Consider the following 27817-nt stretch of genomic DNA (forward strand, 5'->3'; position numbering starts at 1 on the left):
TAGTGAGGCTCTTAATTTACCAAAACAAAGATGTAGCAGTGGGTGGAGTTTATAGGCTGCATATACAGCAAGTTTCCAGAAGTGGTTCTACTACATGCCTCTTCCTATAGCAAACCCTTATGTCCACAGGAAAAGTAAGGGAGGAGCCTTTAGGAATGGGATGGAATGTGCCTCAAGGGATGTAACAACACTGGGGAACCTGCAGAAATTGTTTTGCCTTCCTCTTATGCAAGTTGTGTGAATGTGACAAGAGCTTGCACAAGAGTGGAATGGAAGTGGTTCTTGACAGTTCTTCTTTTCTTCTCCCTCACTCCCATACTGCATCCACGCAATTTCCAAAGGGTCTCTTCAAGAGTGGCTTTTCCAAGGATACAGGATGATGCAATGGAAAATGGCAAAGATCCCTTCCATAATCTCGACCTATTTGCAGTGTGTAGGATCCAGCCCCACATTAGCAGCTACTCATTGTATTTTTACTTAAAAAAAAAACAACACTTCTGATCATTTTTCATTTTGTAACTAAAGCCAAAAGAATAAAACACAAGTTCTGAGGGTAAAAAAAAAAAATCACCATAGAGACCATTTATTACCTGAAAAAAATACATATACTTTATAATTAAGAACTAAAAAGGGCACATGGACAAAAATAAACTGTAGTATATACATACTTTAAAAAGGATAAATAGCACATATATATTGTAATACTGCAATACATGCCCTTGAGTATTTCAGGCCCAGAAATTTCACTGTGTACATTAAAAGGATAAATAAGTGCTAAGATAAGTCATTTTTCGTGTAAACAATGTAATGGGCTTATAACAAGCCACCATTCTTAGGGCCAATGTAATAAAAGTACATATTGTTTTTCACATCACCTCATACTATTTAAACTCAACTAAGTATTCACAAATACAATCACAAGATAGTATAAAAGTAGACAATTCGCTTCATATTATTCACACAACAGATACAGGCTGTAGATTCCAAGGACTTTTTGGAGTCTTCACAATGCCCTTGAGGATTTATTGGTACGCAGAACACAGTCCCTCCCTGTGTGTGGTCACAGTGCCTACCAGGAGATCACCACAGGCCAACAACAGAGCCCAGTTAGTAACATAAGAAGAGCCTGCTGGATCAGACCAGTGGTCCTTCTAGTCCAGCATTCTCACACAGCGGCCAACCAGTTGCCCTGGAGGCAAAGAGGCTGATGCCCTCCCCTGCTACTGCCTCCACCTTTTCAAGTCACGTGCACAAGGATATGTAGTGTGCCAGGCCTTACTGGAATGGATGATCTTTGTCTTTCTCCCATATTCATCTAGGTTTTTCCTCAACTTAACTGAACAGAGGATGGTGGGATAGATGGCAGGCACATCCAGGTGCTACAGGCTGTTCTGGTGTAATGCTTGTATGTCTACACCAAGATGGGGCCGTGAGGAAGAAGAGGTTCTGTTATTCCCTATGTTGACCTTCTGTGTGCAGGCACAATTCTCATACAGGGACGGATTTTGCGCGTGATATTTTTTTCCTCTTCAGTTAGTCCTAAAGGGGTAGGCAATATGGTGCCCACAGGATCTAGGCAGACAGCCAATGCTTTTCCCCTGGAAAAATATCCCTCCCCTCTTCTGCTTTGGAGCAGCCAAACACTAGTGTGTAGGCGCATGGCAGCAGCATGCAGCTGCACAACTTTGAAGGGTCAGATAGAGTCTCCAGACCCAAAGAAGCTTGAGCTACTCCCCCCCACCCCCGGTATATAGTCTCAGTTCAGACATCACACAGAACCATGGTTTTAAATAACTATAGTTAGTGTGACTGAATGCAGACCACTCCAGTAACTATGGTTTGTTAGGGTCTGTCAAAGAAGGATCTCCTTGGTTTAGTAACCACAGTTCTTAACTATTGTTTTGAGTGATGTCTTGTTAAATGTTTTGGCTTGTTCTTCAGTGACGACCCTTCAGGCTATAGAGAAGGAAATGAAACCAGCGCTTGTCAAGGCAAACCGATACTTGAGTGATTGTCCTGGTTTCACAAACTAACCTTAGTAAGCCATGGCTTTACGTCCAAATTAAGCCATTATTAGCTGCAGTCCAGAACTATTTGATAATCACTTACTTTCATTTCTGATTTTGGCTTCAAAATCTGATTGTCGGTACTGTCTGCCTAAGAATGATTAGAAGTCATCATGATTGTTGTGACCTGAAAAGCAGCTTTTAAAGCATTTCAAAGCCTGAATCTTTCTGTTACTTACTTACTGTCTTCCCTAACTATATTACCCAAACTGATACATGATCATGGAAGGGGGGCCTGAAGTTTTCCTTTAAAATAAGTTTTTAAATAAAACATATATGTGTGTTGCAATCCAGCAGTTACCTGCCTGAAGGTTCTACTGACATACCTCTAAGCACTTACATAAACCCATGATCAAGACTGCAAGCTCAATGTACTTTTGACAAGCAGGATAATTTGTAGATACACCTATGAATTGTTCTTAAAGTAATTACTGAAACTTTCAGTGATCCTATGCTAAATTCCTGCTCTGTAAGCTCTGTTGAAAAGAAGTCTTCGGTGGTTTTCCACCTGGATATCACAAGCTGAGTATTCTGGAACGGACACTTATAGAATTGCTGACATTCATGAATTTGCATTTTCAAGAAGTCAAGAAGTTCCAAAGTCTAAATATAGCATGAAGTTGCTTCCATGAAGAATGCTATTAATTTCGTTCATTCTGTGTTGGCTGACAAGTAGACTATTCTCCCCCCCCAAAAAGTGAATTATTACTACTTCCTGACAACAATGATCTTCTGCTCTTCTTTTCTGGCAAACAGCTAATGAGAAGAGATTTTGGCTTTGAATAAGAGGGTTGCTAGGCCACTTCTTCTTTTATGATATTGCCACATCCACATTACTCCCCAGTATTACTTCCAAGTCATTGTTAAACATGAGGGCCACATTCTTCAGTGATTTCAGGCAGTCATTCCAGGTCCCAAGCACTCTCAGTTCTTCAGGATGCTCTGCTATCCCCAGGAAAGATTTTCACATCTAGACTACAGACTATTTTCAAACAATTATGGACGGTGAAACCTGCAGTTGGGTAAAACATGTAGATTTATCTGTATTTGTCTCTTCATCCATTGTTGCTACAGTTGAATCAGAACATGCTGCATTAGCATTTTCTAAAGAAAGGTTCTCCCCCCGCCCCCCCTTCCCGGACTTGCTATTTTAATAGGCCAAAGTCCCATTTCACTGATCAGACCAAGACCACATCCAAACACCTTCCATACCCAGTTCTACAGTCCTATCTCTGATCATGAAGTTTCTCAGGACTCTGACCCCCCCCTTCATCCAGTTGGGTTATTGGATTTAACATTATTATTATTATTAATCAGAATTTGATGCTGAATAGTTTTCTGTAAGTAGCTTTATAGTCAGCTTGTAACATGGAAAGCTGCATTTAGCAAAAATAAAAATATTTCAGATTGGATTTTAGAATTATTCACCCACTGCTCTCCAATCTCTAAAAATCTCAGAAATGGTGAGCGGCACAGAAGCAAATCACCAATTTCACTAGGGCAGTGCAAGCAGCATTAGTGTCTTTTTGCAGACAATAAGTAAAATAGTGATGGTTTTAAAATATGACTTCTTTTAACAAATGTCAATGGGAATAGTAATTGACTAATGAATCTTGAATGGTCTTCTTCATAAATAGCCTGAAGACATATTTCAAGCATGTTTAAGCCTGAATGGCTGAGAAAATGTAGTTGCTCCTTTGTTCTCCACGTTACTGTTGGATGTGGAATAGTGGTCTTAATGAATACAGGGATTAAAAAATGAAATGTGAGTGGTTGCTTCATTTTTTAAAAAATGGTTTAAAACTTGTAATTTAGTTCGATCCCCTAAAAAAATATCTTGATGGGAACGAGAGATGCCAGCCCCAGAATTACAGCTCATCTCCAGACTACAGACATTAGTTCCTCTCGAGAAAAGGGATGCTTTCGAGTGTGGGATCTATGCCGTTGTGCCCCACTGAGGTCCCTGCCCCTCCCCAGGCACCCCCCCCAAATCTCCAGTAGCTTCCCAACCTGGAGCTGGCAACTGTACCCCCAGGGCTATTTTTGGGCAGGAACGCACAGGAACGGAGTTCCGGCTGGCTCCCAAGTTGGCCACGCCCAGCAGGAACTCATTAGCATAATAGGCCACACCCAACAGCAGAAACTCATTAGGATTGGCTACATTAGGGGTGTGTGGCCTAACATGCAAAGGAGTTCCTGCTACAAAAAAGCCCTGGGTTTTGACAACAAACAAGGTAAACAGAATAAGAAGCAAAAGATGGGTGTGGCTGGATGACCACACTTCTGGTAATGTGGGGGTGTGTGGCCTAATGTGCTAATGAGCTGTGCTGTCAGGGGTGTGGCCTGTTACGCTAATGAGTTTCTGCTGTTGTGTGTGGCCTGTTATGCTAATGAGTTCCTGCTGGGCTTTTTCTACAAAAAGAGCCCTGCGTACCCCCTACTGCCCACTGGTGACCTGGAGGGACCTGGCAACCTTAATGGGAACATTATGTTTAGATTATGCTTGAAGTGATTTAACAATGCAATGCAAGAACTATGTAATGCATATACAGATGGTTATTTTAATCTAAGGCCGTATGACATGCTTGCACCACCTGTGCCACCCCCCCCTGCCCTAGAACAGCCCACCAGCCAATCATGAATTCTCCAAATCAGAGCAAATGATGCTGAGCTAGATGGACCAATGTGCTGATATGGCATAAGGAAGTTTTATATGGTTGTTGAGTTCTCCTGATCTTGTATAGTCTGATCTTCATCCGATAGTAAACCAGTTATCAGTGATTAGCTTAGTCCTATTTGCTTAAATAACTCACTTGCTTAAACAAGATCTAATTCTAGAAGTCCCTAGGCATGCAAGAAGAATGATGTTGTCTACAAATCTAAAGCTTTATTTCCGTACCTTGTAAACTGTCGGCTCTCTTCATGTACTTCCATTTCCGTGCTTTTAAATTCATTTAATTCTTTCCGTATTGCTGCCTAATTTAAACCAAACAACATGAGATCAGACAGTTCTTAAACGGAAGTAATAATAGTATTGCTTTTCCCCACAAAGAAGATGCTACGAACAGGATATATTTTATGAGCAGTGTTCTAATTTTTATGGATTTTACTGTAAGACCTCTTATATTTTCTGAGATATTCTTTTCCCAGTTCATTCGCATGTATGAATATGTGTGTATGTACGCTTATTCAATATGTAAGTGCCCCTGGTGCTGCTTTTGTTCCAACCATCTCATAATACAAGAGGATACATAATTTCATCTAGAAAAGGTGCAGTTAGGTTACCACAGAGGTGACCTCACAATCTCCACTGACTTATATCCTCAAAGTGGGCACATGGCCCAACACTTCCCACCTTCTACTCTGATAACACACAGGACATGGCACACAACAAGACCCCTCTCCCCAATATTTACTTAAATAAATGTAGAAAGTAGCCTTCTGTAAATTGCAGTAACAATAACCCTTGTAATCTTTTTCTTTCAGAGTTCATTTCCTTTCCCATATTCTAAGAGAATTATTTTCCCATGTCCTTTTCCAAACAGCATTATAAATTACTGTAATAAAGACCAAAACCATCGGAAATGGCACTAGTAGGAAAAGCCGGGGAGGGCAGTTGCAGAAAAATAGTTTTTCACTCAAAGCAGCCACCTGTTTAATGTACATAGGCAGAGGAGATTATTGCAGCCTACAGGCCAGGAGGGGTGGATGACTAATGCTTAGCAATTGGGCAAGCTGCAGGATTCCTGCCTCTACTTCCAGAAGACAAACTTTTAGGCATACAGAACAAATTATTTTCATCTAGAAATTAGCTCTAATATTAGTTTTATGTAAGAATAGACAAAATGTTTAGACATTACAGGCCTACAGATATTAAAGCACAGCAGTAATTTAGAGTACTGTACATGGATAATGAACACTGAAATTGGACAAAGACAGAAGTCAGTTTGTGCTCTCTTCATTTATTCTACAGTAATTTCTTTAAAAGGCTGTCTGTCTACACACACTCAAAGGTATTAGCACAAATACTCTTAGTTTAGAATAATCACTGCTTTTAGCTGCTCCTGGTTTTTTTTTTTAAAAATCACTAATATCTCTCAATAATCCATTATAAAAAGCGTCTCATTAGAAGCACACATCTTTCAGTGCAGGGCAGAATGACAGCACAACACAAATATTATGTCAATGTTGCTACAATGACATCTCAGACCATAGCCTTCTGTTGTAGCAGATGATTTTTTCCCTTAGTCCTTGGGGTGGTGATCTCTAAGCATGGGGTTGCACTAGTGGGAAGAGTAAACAGTTATGGCCTGCTACAGCCATCATCCTGTTCTACTGGAACAACATGTTTGCAGCCAAAAGTACTAGACTTGGATCTCCTCCTCTTTTCCCTAGTAATAGTTAGTAATGCAAAACATGAAACATTATTCAACACCCCAGGACTTAACAGGGATACTGGTGTCTTATCTCACTACATATGCTAAATTAATTCAGTCCTTACATCTGTATTCTCATCAAGAAGGGCTCTAGATCCTCTTTATTTTAGTGTATTTCTTATCTGGAATAGTAGATTAGAATAGTGATTGTAATGTAATGCAATGAATATTAGAATAGTATAGTGGAATGCATTTCTCTGGTCTGTTAATAGAGGAGACATAACACTGCACTACAAATCACCCCACCTCAAAGAAAAACATGCTATTAGTTACCTCCATGCTTGAGAGCAGACAGATGGAGCATAACAACAACATCTTAGTTAATTACTGTTAGCACTTCCACAATTAAGAATGCCACATTTACACATCTATCTCCAATTTTGACATATTTATTTGCTTCACTTTCCCCCCCTGGAATTAAATCCAAACAATGGTGACCTTGTAAACCTAGCTTCTTATTCCTGTTTGCATCTGTTAAAACATTTTCATTATGTTGTATGCTAATTTGCTATTCAACCTCTGCCTTATATGTATGGACTGGTAACTTCCATTTCATTGCATCTGAGGAAGTGTGTGTGCACACGAAAGTGCATACCTTGAATAAAACTTTGTTGGTCTTAAAGGTGCCACTGGACTCAAACTTTGTTCTAAGAAGCACTGTTATACTGTCACTGTTTAAAATGTTTCCTTATATCCTGCAAGTAGTCTTACAATGAAGTGGAGGGAGCCAGAATTGTATAGTGGTTTGAGTGCTGAACTAAGATCCGACAGACCTAGGTTGAATCTCAGTTCTGCCATGGAAGCCAGCTGTGTGCCCTTGGCCCAGTCACTCTTTCAGCCTAAACTACCTTGCAGGTTTGTTGTTGTAAAGAAAAAATGGAGGAGAGGAGAACAACATGGTAAGCCATTTTGGATCCCTGCTGGGGAGAAAAGTAGGGAACAAATCTCCCTTATAAATAAAAGCCGAATGGTGGTGGCACTTCTCTAGAACATTTCACACGCTCCGGAATTGGTTGGTGTCCTGGTGTGTCACTCAGAATCTGTCCCTATCCACTGGCTGCATTGCTTGAGTCTCGCCTCCAACATTCTAAACAGTTTGCTGTTCCTCCCCCCCCCCATAACCAGTCAGAACACAGAGGTTATTTGCATATGCAGCCTCATTGGCCTTTGCCTCAGAACACAGAGGTCGTTTGCATATGCGACTTGATTGGTTTTTGCCTCTAACATTCTAAACAGTTTGCTGTTCTGAGGTAAAATGTGTCCAATTTCCAGGTGAGGGCTGGAGATCACTCAAAATTACAACTGCTTTCCAGATGGCAGAGATCAGTTCCCCTGGAGAAAATGGTGGGCTCTGTATCCTTATATGCTGCTGAGATGGTCCCCGTATGACAGCCAATGTGACGTAGCAGTCAGGGCTTCAGAGCACGGGAGAGGCTGCAGGTGTGTGGGGGGTGGAAAGCTGAAGAGTGAGGGGGAAATAAAGGTAGGTTGATGATTGGCTGGGAAGGAGATAGGGTTGCCAACTCCAGGTGGGAAATTCCTAGAGATGTGAGGGATGGAGCCTGGAGAGGGTGAGGTTTCAGGAGGCGTGGGACCTCGGACAGGTACAAAGCCAAACCAACTATTCTCTTCTGTGGAACCATCATTGCCAATCTCCAGGTGAGGGCTGGAGATCACTCAAAATTACAACTGTTCTTTAGGTAGCAGAGATCAGTTTCTCTGTAGAAAATGGTGGACTCTGTCATTATACACTGCTGAAGTCACCACAGCAAATTCACACTGGGTGTCCAAGGCCAGGGCACCCACCCAGAGCCTCTTTCTAGAGACCGTTGTATTTATTTCTACAACGGACCTTTTTCCTAGTATCTATATAAATAAATTCCATGCAGTTGCTTTACACAAATGCTGTGGGGCAAAGAAGAGAAAGAGATTGGATTTATACCCCGCACCCTTCACTACCCGAAGACGTCTCAGAGCGGCTTACAATCTCCTTTCCTTCCCCCCCCTCTACAACACACACTCAAGTGAGGTAGGTGGGGCTGAGAGAGCTCTCCTGAGACCTGCCCTTGAGAGAACAAGAAGAACTACTGCTTTTGGAGGCACTACTTGGCAGCCATGATGTCTACTTTTGGTGTTAGCTGTAGATAGTTCAGAACCAGAACAACCTAGCTGAAATCTCCCAGTTCTCCACACAGGCAAAAAACAAAAAAAACAAGTGGACGAGAAAGAGTCCCATCTTCCTGGGTCTTCAAAAACAGTGGTTCTCAAGCAGTAGTACACGTACTATTGGTGGGGGACACAGTGTTCATACCAGTTACTAAGAATTCACTCTCCCTCAATCCACATGTCCACTTGCAAGAGTTACATGCTGTGTCATGCCAACCCTACCTGCCACGGATTATCCATCTGTGACCTTCTGGCATGCTAGCAGTGATTTTGGACACTTGGTGTTTCTCCTAATCCCCTATTTTCCCCTGCTCCTAGCAAGTCTTTGATATGCTTCTTCCTACCTATCAGCCAGGGATTATCCACTGTATGCCCTTAAAGCTTACCATAATGATAAATACAATAACAGAATGCCTGTAGTCATATAAATGTCCTTCTTGGAAAAAGTAGGCTTTTTGTTTCTATCCCAGTGGGACCCAGGTTCTTTGACAGAGTGAGTGGTGGGACATAAGTTATAAAAGGTTGAGAACCACTGTTCTAAAGTATCAAAGTTCAGAGAGGGCAGGCAAGTGGAATAGTAATAATTATGGTATGGCATTGTATGTAGTATAGCCAGGCGATCCTAAGATTGTGTCTAGCAGCCACAAGTTCTAGCTCTTTAGGGCTATGCACCACTAGGTGGCGAGCTAGACTTGTTTTTAAGGCAAGAGACATTTCAGAGGTGGTTTGCCATTGCCTGCCATCACGACCCTGGTATTCCTTGCCATCACAACCAAGGTATTGCCGTCACAACCCTGGTATCCCTTGGAGGTTGCCCTTCCAAATACTCGCCAAGGCTGACCCTGCTTAGCTTTCAGGATCTGACGAGATCAGGCTACCCTGGGCCATCCAGGTTCAAGGACAGGCAAGAGGAAAAGCAGAGTGATACTGAAGGGTCTGTGAGATCTTCCTGGATGGCTATAACTTGCTTCTTCCAAACAAAGCCCTATCTCTGGGCAGGAACAGGAGATCACAAACAGCGGCCAGAGACTGTGAACAGGGTATCATACTAGCACCAGGGCTATTTTTGGGCAGGAACGCACAGGAACGGAGTTCCAGCTGGCTCCCGAGTTGGCCACGCCCAGCAGGAACCCATTAGCATAATAGGCCACACCCAACAGCAGAAACTCATTAGGATTGGCTACATTAGGGGTGTGTGGCCTAACATGCAAAGGAGTTCCTGCTACAAAAAAGCCCTGGGTTTTGACAACAAACAAGGTAAACAGAATAAGAAGCAAAAGGTGGGTGTGGCTGGATGACCACACTTCTGGTAATGTGGGGGTGTGTGGCCTAATATGCTAATGAGCTGCTCTGTCAGGGGTGTGGCCTAATATGCTAATGTGTTTCTGCTTTCTGCTGTTGGGTGTGGCCTATTATGCTAATAAGTTCCTGCTGGGCTTTTTCTACAAAAAAGGCCCTGACTAGCATTCATACCTTTCTTGTACATCATTGCCTAATCTTTGTCCAACAGACAGATGCCTGTGGCACTCCCATTTGAATGAAATGCCATGAGAGAAAGACTGCTAAGGAAACAGTCAATGTTCAAAAGCCAGATTAAGTGTACATTTCCTTGCCAATGAATATGCTCTATCATGGCTGAGAGGGACAACAGTTGCATGCACTGGCAGGAGTTTCTGCTACAAATAACAGTGAACCTTAGAGATATAAAGTTGCTCTTAAAACAAGTATTTGTCTCTTGCCTTGTCTGCAGGTGTTAACCTTGCCCAGGGCTTGTCGGCACGACGGTCATAATCTGGAGAATCCATCACTCCCACGTACTCATTAAAACGTAAGATTCTCCTAGCTTGAAGTTCAGCCACTGTTGGTCTCAGACTCAGCTATAAAAAGGGTAAGTGTAAATGTTATAATCCAAAGGAAAACGGAGGGCATGTAGTTACCTTGAATAGAATTTTAAAGAAAGAATGTCACTTGTAAATGTCTAAAAAAGAAATCAATTTGGGAGTACTAACCAAGAACAGAATATACCATAACCTGATTTCTCACTAGATTATAAAATCTGACCAGGCCTAAAGATCTAAAATAACATGTATGTGCTGAATTCTTTACTGCGAAGACTTAGGCTTGGTTCACATGTAGCACCTATTCGGCATCATATGAGCAGGACACAAGCGTATATCGTCCCCTCCCCTGCGTCCACTCTGATTCTTTCCCCTTTGCAGCAATTGCTAGCTAACTATGGTTTTTATATGGCACCTATAGGGTTTTATATGGATACCTATAGGGTTGAAACTTAACTGAGCTGTCAAGGTAGTTGTCAATCTACTGCAGGCCAGGGCTTTGCCAAGGAGGTTCTGCAACCTGCTGGGAACTGTGGAAAACACTCAGGGCAGAAGAAGAGCTGCCACCACTCTGCCTCTTTCCATCGCCTCCCACTATTATTTTAAACATAACACATGATGTAACATGCTCACTCTCCAGGACCCCCCCCCATTACTTAATTGGCTGTTGACAGCAGGGAAGCAGACAGTGTAGTGACTTCACATCTTGCTGAACATACCATAGCATTGTGGCGGAAAGAACAGCAGTGTATTCTCCATTTCCCCCCCCCCCCAAATATCATTTTACGTGCTGCCCAGTTGACTGAATGGCCTATTTTAGATACGACAGCCAAAACCATGGCTTCAAATCATATTTTCTAAGTTAATGAAAAAAAGCCCTTACAGAAATAAAAACAAATGTTAGTCTCTATGCAGGAACAAACACCATTTGTTTCCCTGGTTCCCAGAGGGCTGATTTCAGTTCAAGGAAGAGGGAGAAGGAACAAGACAGGAGAGATCAGCGGATACAAAACTGACATCAAAACTTCCAACTGTTAAACCCATCTTATAATGGAAGAGAACTGTTGAAATGTCTTTCTTTCCACAGTTTTCCTCTCCACCATTACTATCCCACTGGAAAGGGCTCTCTTGATTCCATGTAAATAGCATACTGAATTCCCTGCAAGTTACTCTCTCTGAGCTTGGCCAATTCACTTTAAACTGGACATTTTTGGTTATTTCTCATGTCTGCTATTTAGCTATTGTGCAAGTTTTCCCTCCGTCCCCTTTCCTCCAATACAGGGGTAGCCAGCCTTTTTGCTGGTAGAGCTATTCCAGAGGGGGTACAGAGCCGAAGACCTATTTAACAGGGAGGTGGTGGGGAGTATCGGCACTGGTGAATTTTCCTTCCCAGTGTGCTTCTCCTCCCACTGTCGGGGAGCTGCCACAGTGGGCAACCATATTGCTTTGTCCTCCCGCAAAGCCCCACACTTCTGGCAATGAAAGCCTCACTGTGGAGCTTGGCACAATGGAGCTGTGCAGCAGCACACTCTGCTTCTCCCTGGGAAGAAGGAAGGAAGGCGGTAAAAAGCGGGCATGCACACACACTGGGGGATGCCCTGCTCCAGCTCCAAATTCCTAGTTGTGGAACTGGCTGGAACTGTGGAGCTTGTGGTCCTGCTTTGTGCTGGCCCACAGCACAGCCGGGCACCTCCCCTGATGTGGCTTCGAGGCTGGGACTTGTGTGGCCCCATGCCCCATGCCATCACTCTCTTTCCCATGCTGCCTCAGGAAGACACTGCAAATGGGTAAAAAGGCAGAGGGCAGAGCCTATGTGGAGGCTGCCCAGTACTCATCTGTAGCCTAGCTTTGTGGAGCCTCAGGGCCCAGCTGAGAAGCAGAAGACGTGAGGCTGCTCTTCTGGAGCACATGAGAGGGGGACTCCCACCATGAGCGATTATTAGCTGACAACAAGCTACCAGCCACCTGCTATCGACCGGTTGGCGACCAATCACGAGTGGAGTGCACATACCCTCTCTGTTCAGCAGCCTGCCTGGTGGGGGTGCCAAATGTCTTCTTCTGACTGTTCTGCTATGGCAGAATCCCCTTGGAGATACAGTTGGCAGTAGAAATTTAGGATTTTATTGGATTTTACATTGTAACCCGCTCTGACCCTGCTTGTGGGGTAGGGCGGGATGCTTCTCATAAATAAATAAATAAATAAATAAAAACACACCACATACAACTTTTCTGTAGATCACTGAGCCTTTTGGTTAGTTGTCTATAAAACTAGGGCCTTTTCTGACATTGCTGAAATTTGGTAGGGAAGATTCCTTGTGCAAGAGGTACAGTACCTAAGAATGCCATCTCAATTGGATAGTAAATAAAGGAATTATTGCAAGATGTGTTTTTAACTGAAACTGGTAGAAGCAAAAACAAATACAAGAACGACACAAACACACATAATAATGATAAAAAAACTGAAATTAAAATGGAAAATCACATCCTGATGTGTGGGTATAAAGAGACCCGAAGTGGCAGCAGCACCACGTTTCTCATTGTTTTGCCCTCGGGACTCTTCTCAATTTCCATTCTAGTTCTTAATCACTACCATTATTTTGTACAAGACAGCACATCTGAATACTTCAAAAATATCAGTCAACTTCAGAGAAGCTAGCAGCTTGGAGAGCGCAGCACCCTTGACGCTGATACGAACTCTTTGGTTCAGGGAACTACGGCATGCAAATAGCAGCGTGCAGATACACCAGGATGCACTTCCTTCTGGAGCAGTTCCTTTTCCAAAATCCCAGCAAATTTCAACACTCCCCCAAATTTCAGGTGTGTCAATGGAGGTTCTATGTGGCATGCCATTTTCTAGGTGAAAAATAATGTGGTCAGACACACATGAGGGAAAGTGGAAGTAGGGTAAATTATATCTTTGTTTAAGAAAGGAAAACATAAGTTTCCGAGGATGGATAGCTGTGGCTGACATAAGCCACCATGTATTTATAGGAAAGTTACATAAAATATATCTCCCACTAACTATGGCACTGCTTCTACAAAGCATATGAACAAGATCCTCAGGGTGATGTCATATGACGATGTGTTTACGGTTCCACTGCATAGGTCCTGTGGCACCTATTCCAATTAATAACTATCATGCATCTAGCAAACTGGATTGTTTAGTATTGCCAGATATATGTGGTAAACAGGGAAGAACACAAGCTGAACTCCTTGATGCTCGACTGCAATGCAGTTAAGTTTTAAAAAGCCAGCTTGCAGTGATAGAAAGCAGGTGCACGAGTCCAGTTTCTATCTGTACTGTGCTCACACGCAAGACATGTGGCATACCTTTCTGCTGAGACTGCGCTTTAGTTCTCTTTTAGCTTCTTGTTCCTCTTCTTCATTCTTCTCTGTTTTTAGATGGAGGGAAAAGACAGCACAAGTTGTAAAAGGTGCGTTAATTATATGACAGATGTATGTGGTCAATATAGCAGAAATACAAATAATCAATGGTTGTAATTCTAGCTCACTCCAGTTTATGCATTATAAATTTTTCCCCTCCATTCTTCCTTTTAATTCCTGCAGTATTCCTTAGTCATCCTAACATACAAGGAACAGAGATAGGATGCTCACTGTCATTTCCAAGCCTCAAAACCACAAGACAAATATCTGCATTTACAATCTAACCTTTGACTTTGGGTGAACAGTAGCCTTCCGTTTCTCCCTTTATTCAGTCTTACCTTTCCTGACTCCCATGCCACCCCGGGCCTAGAATGCTTCTAGCTGAAAGCTCTGGTGTGTTTTTTGACAGTATCTGTGCTTGCTTTCACACCACTGGGCAAGAAAGCTATACACTCAGAAGACACTATCCTCTCTTAGCTCAGTTAATCAGGCAATTGAGGATAGGACCATGTATGGCTGGCCTGGAAATTGTGCTCATTATCATAAAGTGACTGGAACAACGCAGCTAGGAGGAGCAATAGACTGAGCCAAGCAGGTTCAAGTCAGTCACAATATCAGCTGAATCTGCTGTTGGCTGGGACAAACTGGGTAGGAACTGGAGGGGGAAGAGGCTCTCTGTTACGAGAGACTGGGAACCAAAGAGAGGTGAGGCTGCACTGTATCACCTATGCAACAGCCTCCAGTCCGGCTGGTTCATGACTGCATTAGATACTGCTACACAGGTACAACAACAACTCTTTCCTCCTTCAGTCACTTTGGCAGCAGAAGGAGCAGGGAAGGCTCTTGCCAGGCATCTGAGGAGGGGGAGAAGGGTTGGACACAATAGCACAGTTCACACGTAATGACAAATCATGGATTGTCACTTTAGGAGTATGAGGCTCGGTAGCTCCTTGGGCTTGCTCGCTGCCGGTCAATGTTCCCTCTAAGCTGAGTTAGGGTGAGCTAGCTCACAGTTTTTTAGCCTCCAGCTCACAGATTTTTGTCATAGCTCAGGAAGAATGACTCCAAGGCAAACTGACTTATGCAGTAGCCAAATTGCCTGCTCACAACTTTAATGCCAGTAGCTCACAAAGTAGAATTTTTGGCTCACAAGACTCCACAGCTTAGAGGGAACATTGCTGCCGGTCTGTGGCTACTTCTGACTACAAATTATGATTTTTTCTTTACAAATCAGAATTTTAACTCATGTTTGTAGGGGAGAGGGGAAAAATAATCATTCATGTTTCAGATGAAACCACAAAATCTGGTTTCCAGCAAAAGTGGAAGTCTTTTATTATTGAGGCACATATGAAGGGTGGAGAAAGTAGACATGCAAGTCAGAGGATCATCCAGACCTATTCCTAACAAGCCATGATTTGTCATTATATATTAAACTATGTCAATATCACTGGGCTGTCTGCTCACTGGAAGCCACTGCAACAGGTTTGGCAGAACTACTCGACCCTCCTTCTTGAATGCTAGAAATGTAAAATAAACCTCCTTCTTCCTTTGGTTGCTACCAGCCAGATACAAAAGGTGGTACATTTCAGACAGGTGTTTAAAGTTTTCTGACTCTTAAACTGTGTCCTAATCTATTTGTGTGTGTAAAATCATACCAACAAAAGCGCTCCTAAGGAGATTTGTAACATAAAAACTACAACTCATAAAACAAAATCATAAAACAAAAAACAGAAGCTAGCAATCCCAAAACATGAGCAACAAAGTTCATATACACTTTGTAAAACAATCTCAAACCCAATCTAGTCTACCTCATGGAAGGCTGGTTAACAGTTTAGGATATCTCACAATTGATGCAGTTATTTCATGTTTGTAAAAGTATCTTCAGAATGGTAATCTAACACTAATAATTCCCAGTTGCTTCCAACTCTCAATATTCATGATGGGAACTGTTTTGATTAACCACAGTAGGCCAGATGTACCTTGTAACTCTGACATTATTGGCTGGATAAAATGTTTACATCTCACCCTGGTTCTGGATGGAGGCAGGTGAAGCAATAAAGTAAAATATAAAATAAAATGTTTGGTTTTAGACTAGGGCACTTGTTGTCATTGTTGAGGAACCAGCATCAGAGGATACTTCCTACAATCAACATAGTCTACTGACAATGTGAAAGAGAATTCATCTGGGTTGAGATGTGCTTTTACTAAAGTGGGCTTGCACTTTCTTCACCACAACCAATAGCTGCAATTCGATTCTATGAAAAAAGCCCACAGGAAAGAAGCCCACAGAAAAAACCTCATGAACATAAATGCTCACAGGAAAACTGCCCACACGGAAATAAGCCCACATGGAAAAATACCATGTAAAGCGCCTTAGATATTTATAATTGTGGATAACCATTCATCTACATTTATGAGAATGAACAAGTATTACCTATAATTTATATCATTATTTCAGGATTAAAACATGTCATATTCACATGCAACAATTTGTGTTGTGATTTTATCAAGTATAATTAAATAATCATTTTGCTTCATTACTATACAAAAGTGGCATGTATGAAGAGGGCTTTAATGCTCTTGCGTGTAAAGGCTTGGAAGGGGAAATATAGGAAATAAAAGTGCCACTTTTGTTATCAACAAACTTTATTAAGAAGGAAAAACAATAACAAAAGAAATTAAACTCTATATAGAAATATTTTTAAATAAAATTAAATACTTTAAATTTATTAATTTCCATTTGTCAACCTTTGTCATTAACATTTTATTGGTAGAATTAAAACAATAAACCAAATATAACAATGAAAATGTACATAAAGGTCATAAGAACAGTTAAACATTCAAACCAATACACTAATTACAAATAAAAATAAAAATAAAAATGTAAGCTTTAAAGAGTGATACATTCTTCAATAAACATTGGCGGGGCCACAATCATCCGAGGGAAAACCATAGTTTTCCCTCGGGTATTGTGGCCCCGCCCCCAATGTCCCCGACGTGCTTGCGTCACTTCTGTGTGACGTGCTTTGGGGGTGGGGTTCCCCCCGGGGGCCTGATCTGGTGGCGGCGGGGAACGGGCCTCCCAGGCGGGGGTTTCTCCACCCCCCGGAGGGACTTGACATCCCTAGGCATTTTACATGGTATTTTTCCGTGTGGGCTTTCCCCCCCATGTGGGCTTTCTTCCTGTGAACTCTTTTCCGGTCACCCTGAAATACACAAAGATGTTGCAAACAGGCTGGGTAATGATGTAGCAGGTGCAGACTGAGTTGCAAGTTACACGTGCAGCCACTGCCCTGAGAGAACACTTCAACCCAGATATCATGAACTCACTCACCCTCCATGGCAGTTTGGCCCTATGACTTGTAACTTTTTCATATAGTAGCTTTGGAAAAAATAGTGATGGCATTTTATACAAAGGTACATTTCAATTAATTAAAATTGACAGGATTTTGTATCTGTCCATTTGTCTCATAAAGACTATGCAGTGTTGTAGTCTAATATAATCAAGGAGCGTAAAGCTAAATTTTCCATCATGTCCCTGTGGGGATTAGTTATGTTTAGATTACTTTGAATGCTTGCTAGAGAAATGAAAAAGGAAAGACAAACAGTGCTCTAGGATACTGGAATGTTGTCGAAAGTCTGCTTGTTTTACATTTGAAGATAATGGTTAATATTTCACAGCTGGTACAATAAGCTTCACCAAGGTTTCTAAAAAGCCAGTTTTGGCAAAAGGGTAAACTCCACAGACACTAAGTCTCCATAGCTGTCATCTTCTAAATGCACAATGACTGCTAACTAAACTCCCTGTAAAGGAATACAGACATTTAACCACCTTATTATAATGCAATCCTGTAGAGTCCCTGCATGAGAAGCATGCTGTGGTCACAAAACATTATTCAAGCCACTGTGCAGGATACTATTATAAACTGTCCACTTTCATCTGCTGTCCTTCAGAATTCTAGATGAGTCTCCAAAGTAGCCAAAATTCCTTGGCCTAAACTTCAAGGTGTTGTTGGTATGATCCTGCAGTTTCCAAGTGCCTCCAGTGAAACAAAACAAAAACAGAAACACTTCCTGTATGTTTCTTACAATACCTTTGCATGAAAGAACCAAGCACCCAAGAGACAATGAAAAGCTGACTGCATTCAAGAGAGTGTTGATTTAGACACAGCAAAGTAACAGGAAATACTTTGGCCTATTGCACCTTTGCTTTATTAACAGTGAACATTAAACAATATAATCAGTGTATTAAGAAACTACTCAAGTGTGATTATTCTCATAATGTAAGCTTATTACTTGCCTTATTAAAAAAAACCATATTTTTCTCAGTTACAAATTAAAATGCTTACGCTTCAGGATATTTCTTTGTTCTAATTCTTCAGAAGTAGGCCTCTGGCTAAGCCTCCTACAAAAAACAGACAAACAAAAGCATTCAGAGCATAAAATCGCAAGGTTTCATCTAGTCAAGAGGGGCCTGATTTTCAAACTGTCCAGGGCCACACCCTGGCCCAGACTAGCCCCAGCCCATTCCTTGCTGAGACACAGCACCTGGGCCCTGAACGCTTATTGGGAGGAGCAGAACAAGGAAACAGTGGCAGCCCTGGGGACAAACTAGAGGAGGCAGGAGGCGCCATCTGTGGAGAATGGGGCCAGGAACACTCCAGCCAGGCCGCTGGTACAGCCCGCCGGAAATCATGCTGAGAGGCCTTGCTAGGGCCCACCACAGCCACAAATGGCAGCAGGGCCAGGTGAGCAGGAGAATGATCTGGCCAGTCTGGCAGCAGTTCACAGAGGAGAGGGAGCTCGCCAGAGATGGCCACAAGTGAGCCAAAGGTGGAAGTGGGGGAGGGTCACAACTCAGTGGCCCATGGCAGGCCAGTAAGGGAGCTGTAAGGGGATGGCTGGCCCCAGAGGAGGTGGGGTCTGGCCCCTCCACCTTTAATCTCCTTGGGAAAGGACAGAAACTAGGCAGGACTGGGCCCAGGACCAGAGGGGTGGTTCAGGGGTCATTTAAAAAGGAACTCCTCTGAATAGGCCAGGGAGGAAGGAGGACTGAGCCACAGAGGCACCTGAGAGAGCTAGTCCTGGGAAGGATGAGAACCCAGGCGGCAGAACCCCCTGTCTTTCCCACTCTGAGGCCTGTGGGGGAATACTCCTGACCCAAACTGGGATGATGGAGGGTAGGAAGGCCACACCACGGTGGGAGGAGGCTCAAACAAACAAACTTTCAAATGCCCATTTTCAGTTAACAGTTGTGCATACTAACTTTGGTGCTGAACTGAGGAAAACTGTATTACCTTTTCACAACTTCATATATGCAACTATAAATCTGCTTTTGTATACATCAATAACATGCCTGTTTATAACCCAGTAAAACTGTGCAAACTTTAAAAAGAAAATAAAAAGAACAAATATCAGCATCTGACTTAACTGAAATAGAGTGAGTAATCCATTCATTTACAGTGGAAAACTCACTATTTAATGGGCTCAGTAAATGTAGTGAAGGGGACCTATTTAGGAAGTGAATAATTTAAAAAGCCAGATTTCTGTTGTAAGAACAGACAAACCATATACTCAAGGTAAAATGTTCTTTAATTATCAAGCAACTCCATAAGTAACATCAAAGTTGAGCAAGTCAACGGAAGTTTTGATTCAACCAAAGAAATTATTCAGTAGTATGTCTGATGTTCACACTTTTCTAGCGAACCAGTGCTTGTCATGTAACAGAATAAAATCTGAAGACCCTACAGTTAAAATGAAGTGAGCTTCAGCTCACAAACTCTTATACCCTAGAAAATGTTGTTGGTCTCTAAGGCGCTACTTGAATTTTGTGCAGTTAAAATTATTCATCTTCAAAATCTGAAAAAGGACACGATTGCTCTAGGAAAGGAGTGAGGGAGCGGGACTAGACAGTGATCATGATCGAGTGGTCTAATTGTTAGAATCAAAATAATCAGTGAGTCCCTTCTATTTTATTAAAAGCAGAAAGTCAGCCAGATCCAACTCTAACATTGTAGGTGGTTTTCCTTTTGTGCTGTTAGGATGCACCTTCAGCTCCAAAAACTGGGAAACAACGCCTTATGCCAGACCCCATATGCCTACCTTTCATTCTTTACCCACTTCCCAAACTTGCTCAGGTTACACCTAGATACCTCACTAGCTTTGTGCCGATCTGCTGTCTGATTTCCTGCCTCTCCTCTTCAGAATTTCTCGGCAAGATGTTTTTGTCTTCCAGTTCTTTTTTTGATGGTCGGTTGCCAAGTTTGATTGCAAGAGTATCCCTACGACGGATTTTACTTGCTAACGAGCCTGGAGGCAGGAATGGGGAAGAAGGGGACAAGGGAGAGGAAGAAGGCTTATGAAAGAGGGAGATTTTATTCCTTTATGTTCAGGTTTCACATTCCAGTTCCCAGCGAGGGCCTTTAGATGCAACACATGAACCCCTTTCTACCTTTTTGTCCCTTTCAACAGAGGAATTTTAATTAATATCAGAAGCAGAATAGTTTCAACCCATTTCATGTCAACAAAAGAGTTTGAATAACTTAGAAAAGAACAACCTGGTAGCTGGTTACAGGAAGAAAGATCACAAGATTTCCTGATGCCTAATGAAACAATCTGGGATATAACCCCTGCTTTAGTATGTGATATACATCCAAATCTTTTTCTTTTGTGAGTAGGGAACTTTAGATACACAAACTAATCCAGCTGGGCATGTGGAGATGAAGAGGCAGGGCTACGGAGACAGGAGCAGATTTGATTCTGGAGTGATGTATGGTGATTTGATTCCCAGTTGTTCATCCTCCAACCCAATGATGTTTCTCAAAACTCCTTTTTAACTTCTCCCGTATAAATAAATGCTTATCATTAAACACCTCTAGAAAAAAACAAAGTGCTTATTTGGAGAGCCTTGTGAGAGCAAACCCTGCTTGCTACTCTTGGCATTGTGTGGTCACGTCCTCCCCAACAAGACTCCCAGTGCTGGAGAGTAAGACCTTAATGAGATGCATTGCAGTCCATGGAAACTTATAATACCCAACCCCACAGTTAATACAAACACCAGCCATAATAATAATAATCATGATGATGATGAGACATATTCTGGCTTGGATCCTAACCCTTTCTCCCGTTTCCGCAGTTCCTCTGGTGTTAAGCACTCTGTGCTCAATGCAAGATGCCGAACACAAAGCAGCTAATGAGGGAGGTGTGTACTCTGCAACAGAGCACCACCTCCACAACAGAGGGCACATCGTGGAAATTGAAGGAAGCAAGGAAGCGCTAGGATCTAAGCCTTTGTTAGGTAAGAAAATAAGAGGTTAGATGTATACAGTTGTAGTTATATTCCCACTCTACCACTATTATCTATACTTGATATGTTGGCGTAACTTTGCTAACAGTGCTGTTCTGCTGCAGCAGTAATGGCAGTGGTGTACATAAACTATTGCAACTTGTACTATACATCACCCTTTCAACACCAGTGAACCCAGTAACCTAGCATTATCTAGCTATAAACGTACATTTCTTCCGGTAGCAATCTGATTTTCTGTATCAGAAATACATTTGGGAAGATTCAATTACAAAGCATTCTGGAATGGAATTTCTGCACATTACACGAAGGCAAAACACACAAAACCCCTCCACACCCTTCAGTTATGCCAGTGCTACAGGTAGTATTAGACCAGTTGCTCCATTGCTTCTATACCAGCCCTAGGGCACAGAGGCCAGGAAAGGATACATCTCCTTGTTTTGCAATACAGACACACAAGTAATGCTCAGTGTAAGGATAATAACCTTCCTTACTTTTGTAACATGGGCAGTCTTTCAGGCCTGCTTCTTAAGATACATTTCAGGCTTGGCTTCTAATACCAGATTATAACATAAATGCATCCTACATAAGCCACAAGGGATACACCTGTGTATATTTCATAGCCTTTTCCTTTCAAAATACTTACAAGCAGTAACCAGAAAAAGACTCAGGTTCCTTGCAGAGAATATTTTCAAAGGGAAAAAAAAATCATGAAATGTCCATCTATGCACAAAAGACCTGTTTTTTACTTGGGCATCAGATTTCCAAGTATAAAAAAGTAGTATAACAAGCTGCCCTCAGACTGTCAGGGACCAGAGTACAGACCCCTACTCATAAGGCAAAGGGGCTGAAGACTCCGAAGAGGAGGCAGCTAGGCAGCTAACACCACCACAGAAGGAGGCAGCTGAAACACCTCCAAGAACCTCCTTTGATATGCAGGGGGAGCCCCATGACTCTGAGCCAGCCTGCTCACCCTGGGATATAGCCCTTCCAATTCAGACTTGGATCCTGAACCCTCCACCCCGAACCTGCCGCTGAACCAGAAGTCTCTCATCCACCTACCTCTCAAGCGTCTTAAATCCCTGAATCACCTCAGCCCCATCACAGTACTCACCGCCATAACCAGGTATGGTACTTTTAACTACTGGCAATCTGTTCCTGGAGGGGAGGGGCCTGTTATCTCCACCTTCCTGAAAGGGCTCATTTCACCTTCGGCCTTTGCTGGAACCACATCCATATGCTACACTGTTGGCTCCAGCTGCCATAACTTGATTCCTGCCTTGATTCTTGGACCTCAGCCTCAAGCAGGACACAGCCTTGCGTCTTCCGGCATGAAGAATGAACAAGCTCCAAGGTCTCTGCCTAGTTTATGTTTCATCTGATGGAAATACAGAGACAACCTCATGCTAAGACTTTATAGTGTCAAATGTAAGACTGAATTCTACATCCTGCACTTGAAAGAGAGGTAGCAAAACCAAAGTGACAAGTGTACCCAATATCTTCTCTGTGTTCCAGGGCTGGTATAATACTTGAGCCATGGTGAAAATGAACAACTAAGTCCATTGTGTCTGAACAATACAATTGTCCTCTGAACTTGAATCTAAATATTTCCTGGCCATGAATCATTAAAGGCTTTGAACACGACTGCAACCTTGAGATTAATGGCAAGAACTACACTGAGACTACATCCACCTCTGAACTAATCTGGGCACCATCTCTTCCACTGGGCACCTGTGTGGCAGCTCTGTTCCTTAAACCCAACTTCACTAGCTTTTTCTTGTTGTAAGCAGGCAAGGACAGCCACTAGCCATTGTTAGGCTTTCTCTGTGGTTGTCCCCACGTGATGTAATACCCTTCTGAAGCATATTACAAAGGCATTTACTTTGCTGAATTTCTGGAGCCAATGTCAAACAGAACTATTTTGTAAAGCTGTTCCAGCTCATGGCTGAATTGATTGTGTGACTGTGTGATGGACAGGAGGCTGTCTTGCCCCTGAAGGGAAAAACAGCCACTCAACTGTTTCATCCTTGAGCCTATGGGAGTGCTGCTCCAGCATCCAATCAGCCAGTTTGGTGTAGTGGTTAGGAGCACGGACTCTAATCTGGGAGAACCAAGTTTGATTCTCCACTCCTCCAAATGCACCTGCTGGTGTGACCTTGGGTTAGTTACAAGTTTTTTCAGAGCTGTTTTCTCACAAACAGTTCTCAAAGAGCTCTCTCAGCCCCACCTACCTCATAGGGTGTCTGTTTTGAGGAAGGGAAGGAAAAGGAGATTGTAAACCGCTTTGAGACTCTGAGTGAAGGGTGGGGTATAAATCTAATCTCTTCTTCTCTCTTTTTTCAGAGGGGGTTGGAATGTTAGAGGGAAGCACAGAGACAGTCTTAGTTAAGTCTTTGCCTCAGGGTGAGTACAGTGATTGTCTGGGTGTGCCTCAGCAAGAGAGCAGTTTGATGGGTACCTCTGCCTGGTAGTGTGACAGCATTGCTGCGTGATTTAACTCTACCTCTGGAAGAGCATAGAGTACCTCATTGTTAGGTCTGTCTCTGGTGATCTTGTACCCTTTAGTCAGACCCTGCATCATTTAGTCTGACTCTTGGGAAAGTGCAGGCTGATCTGGGTGGAATCCTGTGTATGTGAAAGGATCCAACCTTGTGGCTAGTCAAAAGGTCTGTTTCTCCCTGCAAGCCTTAAATAGAAATCACACCACACTCTAAAGCCATAACTACCTTAAAAGTTTATGCCTCAGCTAGGTTTCTCCTCTGACTGTCTGGAGACCTGTGTGGCTGATCTGTTCTTTAACATCAACCTATCAATCAATCAATCTTCTATGTTATTTACATACAACTCCAACTTCTGTGGTCCCTTTGCTCTTCTTGTTCACCACAAAACTTAGCTCATGACAGCAAACCCAAAGCCTTTACACTTGCTACCCTAAGAATGTTATGTGACCACGAGGATGGTTTACAGTTCAAAATAAATGTGATCCCCTGAAAATCATAAGGAGCTGTGAGGTTGGTAGAGAGGGCCTGTCACTGATTCTGATTTGTGGTTGGACTTGATTCTAATTAATACCTAAATATATTTTAAAGGTATCTATTTAAGACACCAAGGGTTCATTGGAAAAGGGCTGGCTAAAAGTGACAGAAGAAGAAGAGTTGGTTTTATACCCTGCTCTTTACTACCTGAAGGCGTCTCAGTGTGGCTTACAATCACCTTCCTTTCCTCTCCCCACAACAAACACCCTGTGAGGTAAGCGGGGGTGAGAGATCTCTGAGAGAGCCGTGACTGGCCCAAGGTCACCCAGCTGGCTTCATGTGGAGGAGTGGGGAATCAAACCCAGTTCTCCAGATTACAGTCCACCACTCTTATTCCTATCAATTAGTGGCATGGCAACAACAAGCCAAAGAGATGCAGAAGCACTGTTAGTCTTGAGATACACAGCGTCCTTTATAGAAAATATCAGCTGTTTCAAAAGCATGTGGAATGCTCTACCAACCAAACTAACTAGGCTGTAATTTTCCTTCATATAAATCTTCTAAATAGAGTACAGCAGTGACTCCAGGGTACATTCTAAATTAATCAGAAGGAAGTATGGATACTTAAAAAAAAAGTCTTACAAGGTTATGTGGTTTAACTGTCCTATTTAAAGATCCACCAGATTGCCAAATACTGGCTGGAGGGTCCCAAAACAAAGTTTGTTTTTTCCTTTGACAAAGAACATAAGAACATAAGAGATGCCAATGTTGGATCAGGCCAAAGGCCCATCCAGTCCAACACTCTGTATCACACAGTGGCCAGAAATACTAGTGCCATCAGGAGGTCCACCAGTGGGGCCAGGACATTAGAAGCCCTCCCACTGTTGACCCCCCCCCAAGCACCAAGAAGACAGAGCATCACTTGCCCCAGAGCCCCTATCTATACCTTGTGGCTAATAGCCACTGATGGACCTCTGCTCCATATGCTTATCTAATTCCCTTTTGAAGCCGTCCATGCTTGTAGCACCCACCACTTCCTGTGGCAGTGAATTCCATGTGTTAATCACTCTTTGGGTGAAGAAGTACTTCCTTTTATCCGTTCTAACCCGACCGCTCTGCAGTTTCATGGAGTGCCCACGAGTTCTTGTATTGTGAGAAAGGGAGAAAAGTACCTCTTTCTTTACCTGCTCTTTCCCATGCATAATCTTATAAACCTCGATCATGTCACCCCTCAGTCGTCGTTTCGCCAAGCTAAAGAGCCCTAAGCGCCTTAACCTTTCCTCATAGGGAAAGTGTTCCAACCCTTTTATCACTTTCATGCTCAGCACTACAAGTTGTCCTTTTCCATTGCAAAAGTGGCAAATGGGCAACTTACTTGTACTACCTGCATCATCGTCGTCTTCTTCATCGTCATCATCTGTGTAGAGTATCGGCCCATCTGAATCTGAGTCACTGGTGTGATTCTCTTTGCTGCTTTCCCTCTCTGGAGTGTTCAAGGCTTCAGAAGAGTCATCTGTCAACTCAGGACTTTCTGGGCTAGGGCTCACTTTTTCGTGGTCTTCATTGGTAACAGAACTGCAGACCCATTTTTTTAAAAAAACAAACAAACAAACTGTAGCATCAGTGCAAACGCTACTGAAAAACGGTAATGAGGCTGCTTACACATGATAACCAAGTATGCGGATGAGAGGCACTTTTTCAGGCTGTCTTATCCTTACAAAAACTATCAGTACATAAAATAATACATGGAAAATAAACACTAGAAATCAAGTCATTTGTACAGAAAAAAAACAAAAAGAAAAAAGGCGATCAAATATAAGACATTCCTTATGCTATATTCAGTCACGGATGAGAAGAGTTTTGATGAATGCTTACTTACTTGAGAAAGAAATTATGGTTATTCCCCAAGTAGTAAACTGGTTGAGGACTACCACAACACTTCTTCAGCATATGTTCTCCCAAATACTAATAACAGCACTAATGGCAGGGTTCTTTATGTTTTACAATTCCATGTGCAAAAGTTCTCCTCAGAGCGTTACAGCATGACCCCAAAGGCGTCAAGCAAGGTGGTGGGGACCTTAGGGGGAAGTGACCATGTCCTGCTAGAATTCCTTTTGCTGTGGGGGCGAATGACACTCATAGCCACACATGTATGTTAGATTTCAGTAGGGAAGAATTTAAGAAACTCAGGGGCATGATGAGAATCAGTCCATGGGCAAGACTGCTGGAAGGGAACAAGTGAAGGGTGGGCTCACCCGAAACAAGAGCTCTTGCAAGCTCAAGCCATCGCTATTCCAACAAGAAAGAAATGTGGTAGGGGATCCAAGAAGCCAATGTCGATGAACAGAGAACTGCATGATGTGCTAAGGGAGAAAAAGGAAATGTTCAAGAAATGGAGGCGACATACCTCTAAACAAGAGTATCTGCCGGTTTCTATGCACTGTAGGTTAGCCATCACAGAGGCCAAAGCTCACAGTGAGCTAAAGCTGGCCAGGGGGGCTCACTACATCAAGAAAATCTTCTTTAGATATGTGAGGAGCAAACATAAGATAAAAGAGTCGATGGGCCCATTGTTGGGTAAAAATGTAGAAACCTTGACAGAGGACAGAGAGAAAGCAGAAAGGCTTAATGCCTATTTTGCCTCAGTTTCCCCCCTGAAAAAGAGAACAGGCTCATCTAGAGATGGTAGTAGGCAAGGCACAGCATCTGGGCTACTAGTTGACATGGACAGAGAGGTAGTTGAGAAGCACCTAGCTGCACTGAATGAGTACAAATCCCCTGGGCCAGATGGTATGCACCCAACAGTGCTCAAAGAACTTTCTAGAGAGCTTGCAGAGGCTTTGTCCTTCATCTTCCAGACATCTTGGAGGGTGGGAGATGTGCCACGAGACTGAAGGAGGGCAGATGTTAATCCAATTTTCAAAAAAGGGAGGAGGGATGACCCAGGAAAATACAGGCCAGTCAGCCTGACCTCTGTCCCAGGGAACATACTGGAGCAGATTTTAAAGAGACCGATCTGCGAGCATCTCAAGGACAACTTGGTGATCCGGGGAAGTCAGCCTGGGTTTGTCCCCAACAGGTCCTGCCAGACCAACCTCATTTCCTTTTTTGGTCTAGTGACAAGCTTACTGGATCGAGGGAATGCTGTTGATGTTGTTTACCTGGATTTCAGTAAAGCTTTTGACAGGGTTCCCCATGATGTTCTGATGGGTAAACTAGAAAACTGTGGACCGGACTCTAGGATAGTTAGGTGGATAGGGAACTGGTAGGAGAACTGTACTCAAAGAGTAGTTGTCAATGGCATTTCATCTGAATGGCGGGAGATGTCCAGTGGGGTGCCACAGGGCTTGGTTCTGGGCCTGGTACTTTTCAATATTTTTATAAGTGATCTGGATGAGGGTGTAGAGGGGCTACTCATTAGATTTCCAGATGACACCAAATTGAGAAGAGCAGTGAACGCACCAGAAGATAGAGATAGAATTCAACGAGATCTGAACATGCTGGAAAAGTGGGCGGATGTGAACAAGATGCGATTTAACAGGCATAAGTGGCAAGTTCTACATCTGGGTAACAAAAATGAGGAACATGCATACTGGATGGGGGATACACTTCTGAGTAGCAGTGCTTGGGGTACAGGTGGACCATAAGT

General features: G+C 42.8%; 1 protein-coding gene across 3 annotated transcripts in view; it reads right to left on the reverse strand.

The window, feature by feature from the left end:
• Positions 1 to 551: 551 nt before the first annotated feature.
• Positions 552 to 27817, reverse strand: part of PHACTR2 (phosphatase and actin regulator 2) — an 89529-nt gene continuing 62263 nt past the window's right edge. For 2 of the 3 annotated variants that reach the window (XM_015421998.1, XM_015421996.1), the window contains 7 exons: positions 25544 to 25743; positions 20043 to 20199; positions 18240 to 18295; positions 13837 to 13898; positions 10408 to 10545; positions 4966 to 5042; positions 552 to 3078 (listed from right to left, as the gene is read on the reverse strand). In XM_015421998.1, the coding sequence (XP_015277484.1) occupies positions 3063 to 3078; positions 4966 to 5042; positions 10408 to 10545; positions 13837 to 13898; positions 18240 to 18295; positions 20043 to 20199; positions 25544 to 25743 (706 nt within the window). In that variant the 3' untranslated portion in view covers positions 552 to 3062. The remainder of the gene's footprint in view (positions 3079 to 4965; positions 5043 to 10407; positions 10546 to 13836; positions 13899 to 18239; positions 18296 to 20042; positions 20200 to 25543; positions 25744 to 27817) is intronic. The other variant, XM_015421997.1, reaches the window with a different exon arrangement.

This window comes from Gekko japonicus, unplaced genomic scaffold (assembly GCF_001447785.1).
Source record: "Gekko japonicus isolate JY-2015 unplaced genomic scaffold, Gekko_japonicus_V1.1 scaffold114, whole genome shotgun sequence".
Taxonomy (NCBI): domain Eukaryota; kingdom Metazoa; phylum Chordata; class Lepidosauria; order Squamata; family Gekkonidae; genus Gekko; species Gekko japonicus.